General features: G+C 41.6%; 1 protein-coding gene across 2 annotated transcripts in view; it reads left to right on the forward strand.

Annotated features, from left to right (window-relative positions):
- Positions 1 to 623: 623 nt before the first annotated feature.
- Positions 624 to 18,967, forward strand: part of DSP (desmoplakin) — a 39,686-nt gene continuing 21,342 nt past the window's right edge. For both annotated transcript variants that reach the window (XM_054591930.1, XM_054591931.1), the window contains exons 1-5: positions 624 to 1,012; positions 12,542 to 12,644; positions 14,334 to 14,482; positions 15,198 to 15,372; positions 18,785 to 18,913. In XM_054591930.1, the coding sequence (XP_054447905.1) occupies positions 813 to 1,012; positions 12,542 to 12,644; positions 14,334 to 14,482; positions 15,198 to 15,372; positions 18,785 to 18,913 (756 nt within the window). In that variant the 5' untranslated portion in view covers positions 624 to 812. The remainder of the gene's footprint in view (positions 1,013 to 12,541; positions 12,645 to 14,333; positions 14,483 to 15,197; positions 15,373 to 18,784; positions 18,914 to 18,967) is intronic.

Genomic DNA, 18,967 nt, shown 5'->3' on the forward strand with positions numbered 1-18,967 from the left:
TTACTGGAAAAAAGAAAACTGAAAAAAAGCCCCCCAACAAAACCTCATCACCCAAAGCACTCTCCTCAATCATGTTTCTAGTCAAAACTTGGTTGGCACCGTTTCCAGAGATGAACAAAAGTAAATGTTTAATAAGAAAGTGTCCAAATGAACGTTCCTTACTTTTCATCTTATTTCCGCCTTGGGGACCGTAATATCGTCCAAAGCAAGGGCCGCGCTCTCTGGCCACTGCAGCCGGAGCGCTGCGCGCAGCGGCCCTTCAAATCGCACCCCGGGTAGCCGCGCCCTGGGCTCTCGAGGGTCTGGGGAACCCCGCCTCTCCTGGTGTTACTCAGGCCTCGGTGGCGCAGGGCGGAGCTGCGGGCCAGCAGGTGGGGAGGGGCGGCACCGCGCGTCGGGGACACCTGCGGGGGAGGGGGGAGGAGCGGCGGCCGTACCCCGCCCTGGAAAGAAACGGGCCAGGTGTGGCTCGGCGCCGGGTGCCAGCGGGGAGGAGACTCGCGCCCCACCGACCAACACCAACACCCAGCCGCGATCCGGCTCCTGTGCGCCCTTGCCGCCCTCCGAACCACAGCTCTTCCTCCCGCTCCGTCTCCCCGCCTTTCGCCGTCGCCAGCGTCGGTTCTCCGCCCGCCGCGCCACGCTTGCAGCGGCCGGAACGGCCCCGGTGGAGAGGGGCTTCCTCGCGACACTTCTGCCTCCCCACTCTAGTCTCCGGTTTTTGGCCTTTCATTTGAAGTCCTCCGCCCTTTCCGAGCCGGTCACCCTCGCTTATGCCTTGGCGCTGAGCGGCTCTCTGAGTGACCGCCAACATGAGCTGCAACGGAGGATCCCACCCGCGGATCAACACGCTGGGCCGTATGACCCGTGCGGAGTCCGGCCCTGACCTGCGCTACGAGATGACCTGCGGCGGCGGCGGCGGCGGCGGAGGCGGCGGCGGCGGCGGGGGCACCAGCAGGACGTTCTACTCCCGACGCTACACGGTCTACGACCAGAACTCGGACGGCTACGGGTGGGTATCGGAGCGCGCGGCGCACGCGGGGCTCCGGAGTCGGGCAGCGGGGTCTCCACACTCCCTTAGCAGAATCAATCCCGGCCCGTTGGGAAAAAGAGGAACAGTTCTCTCCGGACGTAGGAGGACACCCAGGTCCAGAAAGAGGAAAGTCTGTTTGCCCGAGGCCATGAAAGCATTTCCTGTTCTCTCTGGGGCAGGACCCAGGCGGCCGGACGCCAGCTGCGCGGCGCGTATCGCAGTGGGTGTGTGCGAGCGGGGACTCCCTCCAGCCTTTGTCCCTTACCGGACCCGGAGACCAGCCAGCGAGGGGTTCGGGCAGGGCGCGGTGGGCCGGGCTGTGGGGGTCTCGGCTGCTTCCAGGACTGTCCCTGGAAGGGCCAGCGCGGGCTGGCATCCCCTTTGTCCCGTCCGGCAGGTGGGGGGCGGAGGTGGGCAAGGCCGGCGGGGCGGCGACCACAAAACCCAACTTCTCTAACTGTAACCGAAGTAAAACGGCAAAGGGACGAGGGCTCCGGCCTCTGCAGTGGCCAGGGTCGGACTCGGCGCTCAGCTGCGTCTACTGGCTCATCACAAATTCCTGGTCACTCTGAGACTGCGTCCGCAGCCCCACGGCTTTTGTGTGGCGGTTGCGGGTCCGGGAGGCGCAGGGTCCCGCCCTCGCCCTCCTCGGCTGCTCCAGCGAAGCTGCCCGGCGGGGGCTGCCACCTGGCCTTTGGGTCGCAGCTCCGCGGGGAGGCGCTGGTCCCCGCTCAGTCAGCCGCACGGCAGCCCGGGCCGGAGAGCGCACCTGTAGCCCGCGTTTGAGTCCTTTGTTTCCCTCTTTTTACAAAGCATCCAAGAACGATCTCCTTGTCTTGGTCGCGGCGCTGGGTCCTGCACCTTTAGCCGGCGTGGGAGGGCGCCGCGTCCCACCTTTGCCCGGGGGCGACGTTGGGGGCAGCCTAGTCCAAGGTACCTCAGAGAGGCCCACTGGGAAGACGGGGTCCGTTTCTGGGGGTCATCGAGGACACCGACAGAGGGAGTCACTTGAGTGGGTGGAGGAAGATAATGAACCTGCATTTCCCGTGTCCCGGGTACTGGGCTCTGGATGCCCCTGTGAGCCGGGAGAATTTGCACTCCGCACCCTCCCCTACTCTTGCAAACTTCTAGTCCGCACGCCCTTCCGGCGTAGGGCTTTCGGGAAAGCCGCCTGATTTCCAGAACAGATTTTACCCTGCTTTGTGGCCTCAGGCTGGGGAGGAACAACCTGAATACACTTCAGGGGGGTTTTGTTTGGCCAACAGTTTTGAAGGCAGGGACGATTCGAGTTGCTGCCTGTTTTCTGCTTAGATTTATTTATTTACTTAACTCACTTATTTTTCCTGGAGCATCTTGGTAATTTATTTTGCGAGCTGTGAGTAAAGAATTGTCTCCATCTTGAGCTCTTTTTTTCTGAGCAGAATGCACCTGGGGATTTCCAGGAATAAAGTGCCAAGCAATAGGGAGAACGAGGAGAAACTTTTTCCATTTTCACTGTGGTTTTTAAGAATTTTTAAAAATTCGGCCAGCCATTTAAATCTGAAACTTTACTTTTCCCTCCCTGTGTTCCAGAATTTGGAAAGTACGTTTTTAATATTCGCAGATTTAAAGCCAACTCAGAATTCTTTTTTGCGGCATTTTATGAACCAAGGGGTTTTTTTTGTGTGTGTGTTTTTTTCTTTTAATATGCCTCTGTTATCCTAGAGTCCTTATTTTTAAAATTGAAAATAAACATTACTCTTAATTGAAATGTTACTTCCTTGGCTTCTTGTAGAAGAAACTGGTAGTTAATAGACTGGCTAAATAACTGTATAAACATATGTCGTTTATACAGATTCTTCACTGAAATATTAAATTTTGGGGAGTTTCCACGTTTTCTCATAGTATAGCGTCATTTTTTGTGTTCGGTTTTTCCAACCTAACGGCCGTTTATAAACCTGTCAAGTTCTACGTCTCTGAGAAGGGCAGACAGACCTAACGTGGAGATGGGTGTTTTTCTGCCTACTGATGTTATCAGCCTGAGCAGCCTGGCATCGGCCTAGGGCACTGGAGTCCGCAGGCGGTGGGTCATTATTTCGCGATCAGGTCGTGGAGTGTCCCCAGCCTGTCCGGCCTGCCCCGCTGCTACCGATCTTTGTGGAACTGAAGAATTAGCATATTACAGATTTGCCTGGAAATGCTAATTTCTGCTTTTAAAAATAGTGGCGACTGACAGAAGAGACAGGCCATGCCCCCGCGCCTGTTTTCCTGGAGGTTTTGTGGTTTCCTGCAGAGGGATTTGTTTGTCCATGGCATGTGCTTTGTGGAAGTAGGATGCCACCTGTGACCCCCTGCCCTCTGCTAAATGAATGATGATTGAAAATTTAATAAGTGCTTTTCTGTCTAAATGTGTTTCTAAATAAAGGTGTTTTGTTTTTAAAACACAAAACCAGCATGAAAACTACCAGGTGAATTTGAACTCATTTATTTTTAAAAATTGCTATTTTAATGGTTGAATTCGATTGGTGATTTTTGAAACAGTCGGTGTTTCTATTTAGCCCTTCCCTAGTAAACTAATTTGAGTGTGTAGAGAGCTTGATTCTTATTTTTTCAATTGAAATGACTTCGAAACATCTTTGCTTTGTCCTTTACATTAGTAACACTTGTCAATTTTTAGGACAGTATTATATCTAACTTGTAATGCTCCCTTCTTCCCTAACCTGTCTTTTGTGTCTTTATTTTAGGCTAGATGGAATTTGCCTCTACTTTATTTAACTTCTCTGCTCTACTTAATATTTTAAAGTTTGGTAAATATTATATGCTTGATAACATAATAGGTATATTTTTGAAAATATAAACTTTTGGATTTTTCTGGTCTAGGATGTTGCATTAATATTTTCAATTAAGGCAGAATTACTCCAGTTTTATTCCTATAGTTCAAAGAAATGAAAACTCTGTAGTGAAGTTTGGTGGCCGAGTGACAAAGCCCCTGCTGATCAAAGTGTGATTTTAAGGGATTAAAATCTGAATCATTAAGCATCAGAAATATGTGGTTATAATGCTACTGCTTTTCTCCAGAACTCATCACTTCAAAATCAAAATGCACATGATCACTTTTTGATATATATTTGAAGTTTGTTTTAAACTGCCTTTTAAAAGAAGCCTGTATTTTTTTTTCATGAAATAAACAGGTATATTTGCATTAAATTGGCATCAGAGGGAATACTAAGTAGTACAGAATCCTTACTTTTCCACTTTAGAGACAAGGAGATTAAGACTTGCCCCCAATCCCAGTCCACTGTTGGCGGAGTGGACTCGAGAACCCAAGGCCCCTCCTCTGTGCCCTCCTGTCATCTTGTGCCCTTAGAGAGTGTTCCTTGTGTATTGGACTGGACAGTCCTGTACTTACACAATGAAAGCATCTCAATTCCATTTCTTCATTCAGCAGGTATTTCCAGAACATCTGCTGTGTGTTGGGTGTCGGGGAATTTCAAAGCTGAAAATACGAAGGCTTCTTGAAAGGAGCGCATGCTCTTTAAAGGAAAATAGATACACAGTACTATAATATAAAAGGATAAGGGACAAGAAGGGTATAAATGACTCAGAGGCTTCATAAGGAAATAAGATAACATCTGTATAAGACTTTAGTAAGATTTCCTAAAGAAAAGTGGTGTTGAATTGGACTTTGGAGTATTTATTTCAGCTGGTAAAGGTGGGTGGACAGAGAGCATTCCAGGGGGAGAGAAGAGCTTGAGAACAGTCAGAGAGGTGGGAAACCAGAAGCAAAGTCAAGGCCTATGGAGTGATGTCTTTTCTGAGCATTCACTGTACTTGGGGAAGACTTAAGGAGGAAGGGTTGGTTGGGACCAGAGCCTGAGACACCTTGACTTTATGGTGGGAAATTTAGATAGGCAGAGGGGAGCCATTGCAGATTTTCATCGAAGCCAGTGAAAGTCTCCTGCATTGAAAAAAAAAAAAAGATGGTCATAAGTGAGCTTTTGGACTGTGTCTGTGGTCGCAGTGGGCAAGGTGGTATGAAGTGAGTGGAGCCTGCAGGAGGGAGTTGGCTTAAGGAAGCAGTTAGAGCAGTGAAGGAGGGAGGTGATAAAAGTCTGATCAGAGTTTGGTGGCAGTGGGTCAGGAAAGCAGATATTGCTAGGTGGAGTGGCAGTTTCAGCTAAGACAAGGTGTGACAGGCATAGAAGAATCTGAGGAAACATGCTGAGAGGTGGGTGATTTATAGAATCGACTTTCTAAATATATTTCTGGGAAATGATTGCAAAGTAAGATTCAGTTCAGTTTAATATGTGACAAATAACATTTACATGGTTATTAAGTTTGAGTAAGTTAGATATTTTATAAGAATATCAGATCAGTGGTTAATAATAGTTACTATCACCTGGCAAACACTTCTATGATGTACCAGGTATATTGTGTATTTATCTCAGGCCTCATGACAAACTTCCCATTTTACAGATGGCAAACTGAGTTCAAGCAGTTAAATGACTTGACCTTGGTCACACAGTGATTGAGCTGCATTGGAATTCAGGGTACCACAATGACTCAAGAAAAAAATCGAATTATCAATCGGTAGTGATTAGCATTCGTCTTTTCTGCTTGTAAACTCTTCTGAGTTTTTACTTCTTTTTAATTTGTTGCATTTCTGTGAACTGTTTATCCCATAACCATGGTGTTCTTTCATTAATATTCTTGCGGAGTTGCCATCTGCTTAGGAAAACGCAGTATGATGCTGTGCTAAGGCAACTAGTTGTTCGTCAGATCTACAAAACAGCTTTCAACAGTCATTAATTTTTTCTCTAAATATGGGCATAATTCATTGTTGTTCAGGTGATTGAAATGTCTTGGGAAAGAAGAAAAACTGCTGATGCCCCTAATGCCTCAATGCTGACTTCTTAGGGTGGAGCAAAGGAGGGCTCGGGTGTGACTTGAAGAGTCCAACTCAGTTCCCTGCTAACCAGTCTTTCCAGAAGAGGCGGTTCTAGAAGAGTGCTTCTTCAGTCTGCAGACATCAGTGCTTGGAGCACTGCCCCACCCTTTGTCTTTCTCTGTCTCTCTCTTACACTCGTGGGAAAGTAGTCAGGTGTGGTTCTGATGTTGATGTCATTGGCCCACAGACCCCAAGATTAAGCGAGCCACTCATTGGAAGCAACGTCCTGTAAAATGCTAGTGCAGCCCAAGTTACATTTTGGGCTGGAAGGGTCCAGGACCTTCAAAGACCTTATGAATGTGAAATCTACATTTCATGAAATTGACCACAGGTTAGGAAGAGGTCTAAGTTTTTGCTTGGAATTAAAAATTTGGACATGTAAACCTAATGTCCCTTGCTTCGCTGGCACTTGAAAAAAATTTTTAGAAAGTAGTTGACTTCTTGATGGATAATCTGATAACTTGTAAATGATTATTTTTAGAACTCAGAATGAATTTAAGTTTTCATATAAAGAAGTAATTCAAAATAGAAATCCCCATTTTGACATTGAATTTCTAAGGATCAAATATTCATATGTCATTCCTGCTTAATGAAAGAAAGGAACCCATCTTTTTCTGGATTTTCTTATCCCTTCAGTAAGTTTCTTTCATGTTCTTAAAATATATCATTCTTTCTGAATTGTCTTAAACTATTATTTTCAGGTCTTGTAGGTAATTTTAGGAACCTCTGCAATGTCTTATGCTTAATACTTAATCCATTTCTCTCTCTCTGCTTCTCAGTCCTCCCCCAATTTGCTGCTGGATATCCCTAAAATTATAAACTGTGGCAAAAGTTACAAAATGAAAAAGCAAAATGAAATCTGAGAACCACATCATAGCAGCAGCAGCAGCAGCAGCAGCAGTAGCAGCCGCCGTCACATGAGAGCTAGCTTGCAGTGAGGGTTCCGTTTTTTGCTGGGCACACATTAGTGGCTCAAGCATCAGGGCAACAGCAGGAGGTGGGTGTGCCTCCATGTTGCAGATGCAGAAACTCCAAGCCCAGTGAGTCTAGCTTGCTCTGTGTCAGACTGTACAACTGGAAGTGGCCGAGCAGGGAGTGGACTCCCAAGTCTGCCTTTCTCTTTTTGAAGTTAATGGTATGTGCTAAGTCAGCTTCCCACCCCTCCCCCACCCCATCCATCAAAAACAGTGCAAAAATAATAAACATGGAAAGGAAATGGACTTTTATTACAGTCCTGATTCCAAAGTTCCTGGGTGAGGACAAAATGAAGGATCAGAGGAGGACCTGTTTTAAAATTTATAGGAAAAAAAAACACCCCACCCTTTTTTGCTTATTGTCAGATTGAGAGTAGATGTGCTACCTGATTGAGCTTTGGAAATTGGGGTAATGAGGTGGGTGGTAACATCCTCATTATCAGTCTTTTACTTGACTTTGTTTTTTTTTTTTTCCCTACTTTACTAAACTAAACAAACATGCAATAAGTACCTTCTGTGTGCAAACTCTGTGTTGTTAGGTGCAGTCAGGAGCTGAAGGTGTGGGACTAAGATGTGGGACTTCAGTCTCCAGGAGTGGGGAATACAGGTGTGTAAATAACTGGCAGAAGGAGGGCAGAGGTGAGCGTGGGAAAGCTGAACAGAGGAGGCAGCATTTGCTCTGTAACTTCTGGAGGACAGTAGAGCGTTTAGTGCTCTTTGGAGCTGGGGTATTGTCCTTAAATAAAGAAGTAAGAATTTTTTTTTACAGATATCACATTTTTTTCTTTATACTTAAGATTCCGTAAAGAAACTCAAAATAATATATGTGAAAATGCTTTGAAAATTAAAAAGAGCTAAGCAAAGTGGTTTTAAGATCAATATTAATGCATTACATAATTATCACATTTTCAACAAATATTTATTGAGCTTTTCCAAGGATATTGTTTCATGAACCTGAATATAAAAGACGTAAGACACCGTTTTCTGGCACATGTGTGGGACCCTATGTTGATGAATGAACAAAAGAAAGACCAGAGATAGAGGCAAAGATAAAGGTAGAAGGAGGGAAAGGGGGACAGAAAGAGGTAGAGATGGAGGAAGGGAAAGAAGGAAGAAGAAATCCAATGGGACAGAAAGTATATACAAAAAGAAATACAGGGTTAGGTGGTATGGACCAAGAGTCTTATGAACAGAATAGATTATTATAAAATTACTTTTATAAAACAAGGAGACTAGTTATTATCATTTAAAAATATTTTTACCTTGTAATACTGCTTGCCTCTCTTCAAAATAATTATTTTTTTCATTCATAATATTCTTAGCAACAAGTGTTACACTAGTGCCTTAAGATAGCCGATTTTAGAGTCCTTTTTAAGAAAAGAGTGTTATGTAGAGGTGGTAAAATAAAACACAAAGCTCTGTAATATTGTTCACACATTCATGGGCTTCATCTTTGGATTTAAATCCAGAACGTGTTTTTCTTTTAGCCACTGGTGAAGGGATCTTTGAGCAAGCTGCTGGAAACATTACTTGTTTAAACAAGTTTTAGAAGGAACTTTAAAAAAGTTTGTGCAGGCAGGTTCTTTGTAGTATGAATCATTTGTCTTTGTGAGTTTGAAGGTAAAACAGAATTTGAGAAAGGTTAAAAACTTTTAAGAACTAACATTTTTTTTTTTTTGAGGACAACTATTAATTTTAGTTTGGAAGTCAATAGTTTTTTATTGATTTGGCCCAAATGGATTTTTCTTTTTCTTTTCTTTTAACATGACATCTTTTATCTTCCGTGTCACTGAAATGGGATTTAAAAGCTGAACTTAGAGCTTGTTAGTTGAAGTCTAATGTAGTTTAAAATCTCTGCACCTGTATGTACCAATATTGAAAATTTCTTTAAGGCTAGGGGTTTTTAAAATCCTTATATACTTATTCAATAAGTAAATTTATTTAAAATTATTTTTTCACACATGATAAGATTTTGCATTTTCCCAAAGTGCATTCATTATATGAATTGAAGTGGAAACTTATTACCATTGGACAGAACATGCTTTTGTATTATTTTCAAAGGAGAAATGAGTTTGGTGATTTTATAAAAATAGAGTTACAGAAAGCATGAGCTAGGGAAATCTTAGATACCACCCAGCCTAACAGATGGAAAACCAAGGTCTAGAAAATTCCTAAGATTAAAAAAAATCTATCTAAAATTGTTGTGTGGTCGATAAAGAACAGGATTTGACTTAAAAAATTTTCACACAATTAAAAAAAAAATACATGCATTCCCACAGCAAGCTCTGCTGGCTGTCACACTGGAGAATCCAGCTCTGCGCAGTGTTCAGTATTTGATGCTGGGTTGACAGAACGGGCCAAAACTCTTTCTATCTGCACTTACTCCTTGATTTGAATATAGCCAGTTCTGTGTGGATTCTTCCCTGGACTGAGCCAGCAAACTGAAATGTAAAGGTAGATTTTCTTTTCCCCAGTCATTAAACCTCAGGGCCTGAGTCTCCCTCCCTCCATTTCACTTTGATGGACTGAGTTCTTCAAAAGGTTCCCTTTTTCACCTAGGTCTGCCTCCAAAGAGTGTCCTTAGCCACACTCAAGCGGAAGTGAGAATCTTACAGATGAAAGATAGGAGAGGTAAATCTTGCTTTAAGGACCAGACGCAGATTGAAAAGTTATGTATAAGATGAGATTTGATTAGTCAGATCATACTTTCCTGTAGACAAATAGCAATGCCAAAGATTCTTCATTATTTGAACACTTTAACTTTTTCATTCTTTGACCCTTCAAGGGATTAGATGTTTATAAATTCCTCTTTCCTACATAGTTGTTACCCTATTTACTAAAATGTTAAGCAAAACTCATAGGATTTTAGTGGACATCAGGGGCCTGTATGATAAACACATACAAGTCCTTTAGTAAAGCATGGTGAATTCTTTTTAGTGTTAACAGCATTAGAAGTTCCCTGTTGTTTTTTTTGTTTGTTTGTTTGTTTTTTAAGTTCAGATGTCCAAAGGTAAGGGGAAGCAGATAAGGTGACTTATCTTAATAGAGATGTCAACTTCTCTCTCTAGAAGTAGGTATGCCTTCTGAAAGTAGGAGGGAACTACCCCCCAACCCCCCAAAATGCAAACTGTTTTCAGCCAACATTGAATTGTCTCATCTTTCTTTTTCCTGGATGCAGTTAATTTCTAAGCTTCCTATAACTAACTACTCTAGAAGTTGGGTAAAAAGAAGCTGGTGCGTTTTATATTTTGTTGTCAAATGAATTTACTCATAGACTGACCTTAAAAATACACTTTGGTATATTCATTCACAGCTGAGTTTGGCCTTTCTGTTTTTTTAAGTACATTTTTATTTTGGAATAATTTTAAATTTATATAAAAGTTGCAAAGATGCCAGAGAGTTCTCATATACTGCTCACTCAGTTTCTCCCTGTGCCTTTGCCTAAAAGCTCGGTGTGTGACAGTTTTTACAATAGCACACATTATTAAACCATTTAAGAAACTTGGACTTTCTAATGCTAAGAGATAGCTCTTTCACTTACCATATTTTGCCATGTATAATGCGTAACTACGGTTTTGTGTACATTATACGCAGGATTATTATACCCATGATGTGTAATCGTTATACCCATGTATAATGGGCATCCTTATTTCTTTCTCAAAAATTTGGGCAAAATTGCTCATGATACATCGCAAAATGCAGTATATCCTAGGGATTAGTATTCTTTATGGGAATTACCCTCTGAACCAAATAGCTGAACAGAATTACTAAATATTTCAGAATAAAGGAACTCTCATCTCCCTTCAATAAAAGAAAATAAATGTAATTACACAGGACCTTCCTAATCCCTTTTCCATCCTAGGGTTCTAAATGAGGTTTCTGTATTTCTGAATTTCTTTTCTCTCTTTTACAATAAGTACATGTTGGAAAGTGTTCTAAGTCAGTTGGAATTTTGCGCAAGTTTAGACTACTGATGCAGTCCTGTTTGTATCTCAGCAGGACAAGCAATGTGCCAGATTTCCTGTGGAGTTCTGAGTGGAAGAAAGGCTGACTGCATTCAGGAGGGGTGTGGGGACCTGGTTTTGATAGGTGGGCAGTGCAGGCGGCTCATTGCCTGGGCCTGCCTGGGGGAACCATGTCATCACCTGGGAGTGGTTTCCAGGGAAAGCTTGGTTCCTCACCCACATAAATTCAGCTAGTGCTGGCTTGTTGGGCAGGCTCACTTGCATGGAGGGACCATAAACGGGTGGCAGAGAGGCAGAGAGAGAGTCCGTGCTCCCCAGTGTGGAAATGCCACAGAGTCAGGCCTGGTGGGAGAAGTTCCCTGCTTTCTTGTGATTCTACCCCATCTATGCATAGTACAGCCTGTGTTTTTCAAACCTTTTTTTAAAAAAAATGGTATGTTCTTTCTATAAACACTTACAGACACCCCACCCACCCCTGACATAGACACAGGCACAAACATACATAAGAGACAGTCTGGTAAACAGTCATCAATCAGTTTTATCTGCAGGGGACCTGGCCCAAGAGCTAGGTGGCTCTGGGGTCCCATGAAGGACTCAGGCTTCATGGAGCCCATTGGTGAGACCTTTTCCTGATCATTACACAGTAATTTAATATGCTAAATCTCTCTTAAACTAACTGTAGTAGGCTGTGCTGTGGCTTAATGTATCCTGGCAAATTAAAAAGTAAGACTGTGTTATTATATCTTGCTCTTTTTATTTATATCTGGAGCAAATTAAATTCCTGTAATTGTTTTCTTTAAAATATGGAACATCTACAACATTCTTCTTAAACACCACTGTTGTGTTAAGGTTTTTGTCATATGTCTTCCAGAAAAGGGCTTCAGTTGAAATGTGCATGAGGATGAGCATCACTGTAGAGAAAAATATTCTAGGATCATCTTGAAAGGAAAAGTGGCTTGTTTTTGCATTAAAGGTGTTTAAATGCCCATCACTTTCTTCATACCATTATTTGTTTAACATTATTTTCTTTCTCTGTGGTTGCAGAAATAGTTCTGTCAAATAAGCTTTATTCTTTCTCCTACTTTTTTCCTTAGCCAGACTGGCCAGTATCACCTTTACGCTGTGAGGGACTTGGGGGCTGGGCAATGTGCTTGGGTGAAGCAAGGGCTGTATTATATAAGCTGCTAGAAATGTGTTTTTACAGCTCAAAAGAATATTTCTGGATTGGATCTTGGACATGGAAAAAAAAACTTGGTGTGAAAGTCATTATTGGGCTAATAAGTAAAACGTGAAAAAGTTCCATAGGGTAGAAACTAGTATTCAATCCATTTTAAATGTTCTGATTTGAGAATTATACTGTGGTTATATAATTGAATGTCTTTATTCTTAGGAAATACATGCTGAAGTGTTTTGGTTAAAGGGCCACAGTTATTCTCAAATAGTTAAGAAAAAATGTATAAATGCATTTACATACAGAGAAGGGGATAAAGGCAACTGGGCAGATGTTAACAGTTGGGGAATCTGGGCTAAGAGGGGACTACAGGAGTGTTTTTTCCTCATTTTTGCAACTTTTCTGAAAGTTTGAAATTATTTCAGAATAGGGAAAAAATTCATGCCTGCTTCTTTGTGTTTGTCTCATTAGTCAAACTGGAACGATGTCCAGGCAGCAGAACCAGAACACCATCCAGGAGCTTCTGCAGAACTGCGCGGATTGCCTGATGCGGGCTGAGCTGATTGTGCAGCCGGTAGGCCTTCTCGTTCTCAAGTATCACCCACGCCCGATTTTGTTCTCGTTTCACTTATACGCTCACTGCCCTCACCTATGCGTCCTTACTCCCTGCCTTCCTTCACTTAGTGTTTGGAGATTATCTTTTCAAAACAGACTAGATAGGGATGTACATCTTCTTAAACTACTTGTAACGTTGGTTTAACAATGGGAACCAGTTTTCACACAATTTTTTTCAACAGATGTTTACCTTGCAGATTACAACAAGCTGTTGGAATTGCAACACTCTTGTCATTTATTTTGAAATACTTTCTTTTCCTAGAAATGCTTTATGTCACTGGATTGTGATGTATACCATCAATTTAGTACTTTTTTTCAGGAAAAAATTACCATATTTTAAGAACAATTCTATTTGAGAAACAAAAAAATATGGAAAAATAAGCAATTGAAAATTGAGTAAAAAATGGTAGCATTTATGAAAGCCTCATGATAATTTCTTGACACTACTGAGAGAGCTTAGGATCTCATTTACACAGGCTTAGAAATGTCTTTTCTGTTTAAAGTTTTTATTTCAAAAGACTGTAGCATTCACATTTGCTCTGAGTTTGCTAAAACCAGACTAGAGAATGATGGGGTTATGGCTACTTTTTTTTATCCCGCCCCTAATTTATTGTATCTCTTTAGTCTCCTTGATGCTGACATTAATGGACGGGTCAAATCTGAAATCTGACTCATTGCAAAGTACCCCTGTTAAATAAAAAGAAGGATTTTAATCAAATGAATTTATGTATTCTGTTTGGAGACTATCTTAATGTTCTAATTTCTTAATTTTAGATATTGTGTAGGTTCTTATTCTGGTTTGTTAACTTTAACCCATGTAAAAAGATATTTGAGGCTCAGAAAACCAGCTGTATTTTAGTTCTGGTTATTTCAAGTCTCTGATTTGAAACAAAGTCCTCTAAATGTTCACATGATTCCTTTACATAAAGCTAAACATGATGCACTGGTGATTTCATGTTAAACACGTACACACCCAGTCCTGAGTGAATATTTGTAGTGGCTCTGGATATATTTTACATGTAGCTCCACACATTTACATGGCATTATATTTTCAGTTTATTTTTACTTACCTGCACTGAAGTGCAATGATGTCAGGGAAATGTACCATATTCACCAACATTTCTGTTTAGAGAAGTAAGTGGCATTTGGCTGAAGTCAAATGAAAGCAGTAATTCTAAAATTCTAGAGAAAGCTCACATATGGGACTGAAATAATTATAAATTCACAAGAAGTTGTAAAAATAGTACAGAGCCGTCTTGGGTTCCCATCACCCAGCTTCCTCCAAAGGTGAAGCTGGGTGATACATCTCACATAATTAATGTGTCATCAAAACAAGGAAATTAATTGTCCCAACATAGTGAATTAGATACTTATCTTTTTAAGAACTGAAAAATTATTTTCTCATAAGATGCAGGAAAAGCTCAGTTTGTGTGTAAAAGACCTTGGCCAGTATAATGGTATAGTATTCCTTCCACAGTAATATTCCCATTAGGTGAGAGTTCTGTGTAAATATGAATGATAGGCATTTAAGATACAGAAGAAGGGGAAAGATAAGCATTTGGTAAATAAACTTTTAAAAACCTGGTGAAAATTTAAAATACAGTCCACAAATTTTGGCTAGTGGACCTCCCTTTATTCTCTCTTTCAGGAATTGAAATACGGAGATGGAATACAGCTAGCTCGGAGCAGAGAACTGGAGGAGTATTTTGCTCAGGCCAGTGATCAGATGGAAATTACTGATAGCTTGATCAGAGAGATGCGGCAGATGGGTCAGCCTTGTGATGCTTATCAAAAAAGGTACTCCCCAGTTAGCGCCAATGTGGGAGAATGTCATATACCCAGTTACACTCAATCCCACAACCCAGTCCCTTGAGGGAAACACAGATACTCACAAGGTCCAGCTCGCTTACTTGGCACTTTGCAGCTTTATGTCTCTCTACTACAAGTTGACTTAAACCATTACCTTCATCTTTTGTGGACTCACAAAGCTGCCATGACAATTGAACAGACCTGCCCAAAGGAGCGGCTTATTTTGAAGGGTTCAGCTTGTTATGTTAACTGTAAGGCCTCGGGCCCAGCATCTGTCTTGTAAGAGTGTAATATCAAGTCAAACTCAATTTTGTTTAATGAAAACAAAATTGAGAATCTTTGAGTTGGAACTGCAGTTTAAAGCAGAAATGTGCAGTTTGATTTTGTTCACATTGCACCTGGAGTTTTGCTCTGAAATTCCCAGGGTAAAATTTCAAGAGAAAGCAAAAGGTGCGGCCACGCTAGGCAAAGCCAGCAGCACGTTCTATGATGCTTCAGGCTTTGAGCTTTGTAATATTTAAGTTTTTTGTGTGTGACTCAGAGTCACATAATGTGGTAAAGAAAAATATTTTTCAGAGAAAACATTTGTGACATCTCTACTGACACAAGATACCAGGAGACTCAGGAAAGGGGAAATTTACTCAGCACATGTTTTCACGGGCCGTTTTCTCATGCTGGTGTAATTGTTTTCCTTGCCTTTTAGACTGCTGCAGCTTCAGGAGCAAATGCGCGCCCTGTATAAAGCCATCAGTGTCCCTCGAGTCCGAAGGGCCAGCTCCAAGGGTGGCGGAGGGTACACCTGTCAGAGTGGCTCCGGGTGGGATGAGTTCACCAAGCGTGTCACCAGCGAATGTCTGGGGTGGATAAGGCAGCAGAGGGTAAGTAAGCAGCTTCCAGAGGGACAGGGCTGGTTCTCAAACATTCCAGGTCTGTGTTTGCCAGGTGTATGGAACAGGCAGGGTCGGCCCAGTGGTCAGGAACACAAAGCATGTCCTGGACCTCAGCTAGCAGGTCAGCTAGCAGCTAACTTACTGTTTTTGGAATTGTCCTCATATACAGTTTGAAAGTGGGCTTCTATTTTGAAATGAATGGAACTTGTTAGTTTCCTCCCCCCTTGTATTGCATAGAGAATCAGCCTCATTGCTTTATAATCATACTTTATCACACAGTTAATATTTAACAGGTATAATTTAAGTAGTAGATTTTGACTATCTACCTCTTACTGGCACAATAGCAAAATCTGTTGTGGGTCTTTATGTGCTAAAAAACTTCACTGTTCTACTTCAGTGGCAATTGATCCCGTCTGTGTTATTGATAGGTATTTAAAAAAAGAATGTTGTGAAAGTGCATTTAAAATGTTAACCAATTTGGAGGAGCTGGAAACATGCTAAAACAGGATATTCTGGTTGGGGCTCATTGGTTGCTTACCTTATATTTTTGAAGTGTCAGCTGTCTTGTGCAATCATTACGTCACTGGTGTGGGAGTTAAGTAATGACAAGAGGAGCATGGGTTGAGCCTTTCCCTAGAACCAGAGTTTCTGCAGAGTATTTGTCAATGTTAATTACTGTTTTGTTGTTTTATGTAGTAATTATGCGGTGTAATGAACAGGTGGCAGTAGAAATATGCTATAATCATGTAGATGGGAATTTAATCATGAAAACCCGACACTAATGAACCATCCTTGTCCTGAGAAGGTGCCTATGTCAGAATGATAAGTTGTGGAGAGATCATTTGTTTTGCAATATGGTTGTGGTTGTAAGAAATACTGGTTATTTATTTATTTATTTTAAATAAAGATTTTATTTATTTATTTTCAGAGAGAGGGGGAGGGAGGAGAAAGAGAGGGAGAGAAACATCAATGTGCCAGTGTGCAAGAGATACATTGATTGGTTGCCTCTTGCATGCCCCCTACTGGAGACCTGGTCTGCAGCCCAGGCATGTGCCCTGATGGGGAATTGAACCAGTGGCCTGTTGGTTCGCAGGCCAACACTCAGTCCACTGAGTCACGCAAGCCTGGGCTGAAATGCTGGTTTTATCATTTATTCTTACACCAGTTGAGCAGTGGTCCTAAAGTTTCTTGAGGAGTTAAAAAATTTTCTATGTGTATTTTCCTAAGTTGTGAGAGCGTATAGAAGTAAACATTCATTCCTTCAATCAACTTTTTCTCCCATTTATTATAAGAACTATATAGCACTATTACAGAAGGTAGGCTAAAAGTAAGTTATTAATCCCAGGTACCTAAATACAAACCTTTTTGCATGTTTTCAAATTCCCTTCTAATCTTTTTTTTTCAGTCAAGGTATAATTGACATGCAATATTGTATGAGTTTCAGATGTACAACATAGTGATTCAACATTTGTACACATTGTGAAATTCCTTTCTAATCTCCAAACATATTTTTAAAAAGCATTTATAAGTGTTGGTACCATGCTAGAAATCGAGAGTTCAAATATTCCATAGTCCTGAAAATGAATATTATTGAAGAAAACAAAATATACACATCCAAATGTCTAGTTTCTATGCAGAGCAGAGTGGGATTAAATACTATATTTGAGGAGTTACAGTGAACTCCTGCTCAGCTAGGACTGGGGAAGGGGGTGGTGCTTCAGTACCTGTGGAATGGAGACGTCAAAGGAAGGCCTGATCGGGCTTGAACTGCATCTTAAAGATCAGGGATGTTAGGTTAAACAGCCTTTGAACCAAATTATGAAACGCCAAATTCCCTAATTTCTTTTTAGTATCATAGTTATGTAAAATGACAACTCAGATTTTGTCATTTTTTGTACTCATGTTGCGTGTAGCTTTGTAAGAATTTCTTTGTAGTAAAGGCTCAACATTTTAAAATTTGGAAAATGGCATCATCACATGAACTCAGTTTTCTGTTGTGTTGGGGGCATTATCTAACAGTTGATGAGTGATGCTTTTCAGATCAGGTGGCCCCTATGGTTTCAAAAGAACTATGCAGTTTTATCACTTAGTGCTGGTTTGCTCTGGGATTCTTTTGGGCCCCTTTCTTATCCCTTCTTCCCCGAAGCATAGCTTGCATTCTTCCTCTGTTCCCGGGAGACTATGAGCTGCAGGGCCAGCTGATAAGAGAGCAATGTCCCCAGCAGCACAGTCACACATCCCCTGTGCCAGGTTTTTGTTTTGTTTCCCTGACTTCTGTTTCTGTTGATAGACCAGTCAGATACTATACATGTGGATGGTAATGAGGGGCTTGAGCGGGAGCCTGGCCATCTTCTTAATGTCCCAGTGCACTCACCTGTTTCTGTTAAAGCCGAAATGAGCTGTGGGAGAAAAGGGTCAAAGTCCTGGGTACATTTCAGTTGTCTGACTCTGAAATGGCTCCCCTTTTTGAAAGCCTGCCAAGTACATCAGAACATGGATGTGACTTAGAACAATATGTGTTATGTTCTTGCTGTAATATGAGACTGGAGTGTTTGCCCTTGGCATGTCTTGGAGATGACACAGGTGATTTGGAAATTTACATGAGCTCGTGCAAAAGAAAGAGCAGATGATAGTCTTGCCACAGCATATTTGTGGAATAACGCGTGTGATTCTTACTATGAGGCATTCTTAAATTTAAAGTAGTGGAGACAAAATAGGAAGTTAGATTTAATTTTTAAAAAGTTAATGTAAGTCCACAATTTCAGTGTTGCCAAATTAATCGAAGTTCAGGCACTGCATTTATGTTGTAACTTCTCTTTGAAATGGGCCATAGGAAGTTTTGCATGCTGAAAGGTAATAGTAAATGCTGGATTTAAAGAGTCAACAATTATATTAATCAAAACAATTTAAAGAAAAACAACAAGAGTACTTTTAGATTAGCTATGTAACTTGGGAAGTACTATATGATTGTTTCTGATGCCCATTTAAAAATGACTGACAATAGAAACTTACCAGTATTTTATACTATATGTTAGGTATAGCAAGTAGGTATGTCCACACACTGTACACATACATACCCATGCCACTTGCATGTGCACATGTAGGTTTTTCGTCTTCAGTGGACATGATTTAGGCTTCAAGAATCCATTTCTGAATCTCCTCTCAGCCCATCTTGGGCTGCGGTCACACAAGTTGAAGCGAGTTTTTGGCAACCCCCATTAACTGTTTGGAAATCCCAAGCCTTTAAAATATTTTTTTTGGCTTCAGCATTGAGTATTTACATCTTCAGTTGGATGTAAACGAAGGTGTGCATGTCTCTGGTACTCTGACCCCTAATGCGGTAGGTAAGATATGTCAGATGCACGGGATCAGAAACGAAGGCCTCTCTCTCCCTCGGCAGGCGGATATGGACTTGCTGTCCTGGGGCATGGACCCGACCTCGGTGGAGCAGAGCATCAACAGCCACAGGAGCACCCACAATGCCATTGAAGAATACCACTGGCATCTGGACAAAATTAAAGCTGACTTGGTACTTTGAAGTGTTTCATTTTAGAGTCTCCAAAAAGCATAGTGAAGGATTGTG

Source organism: Pteronotus mesoamericanus, unplaced genomic scaffold (genome assembly GCF_021234165.1).
Source record: "Pteronotus mesoamericanus isolate MK-2021 breed Mesoamerican mustached bat unplaced genomic scaffold, CSHL_Meso_final scaffold_31, whole genome shotgun sequence".
Lineage (NCBI taxonomy): Eukaryota > Metazoa > Chordata > Mammalia > Chiroptera > Mormoopidae > Pteronotus > Pteronotus mesoamericanus.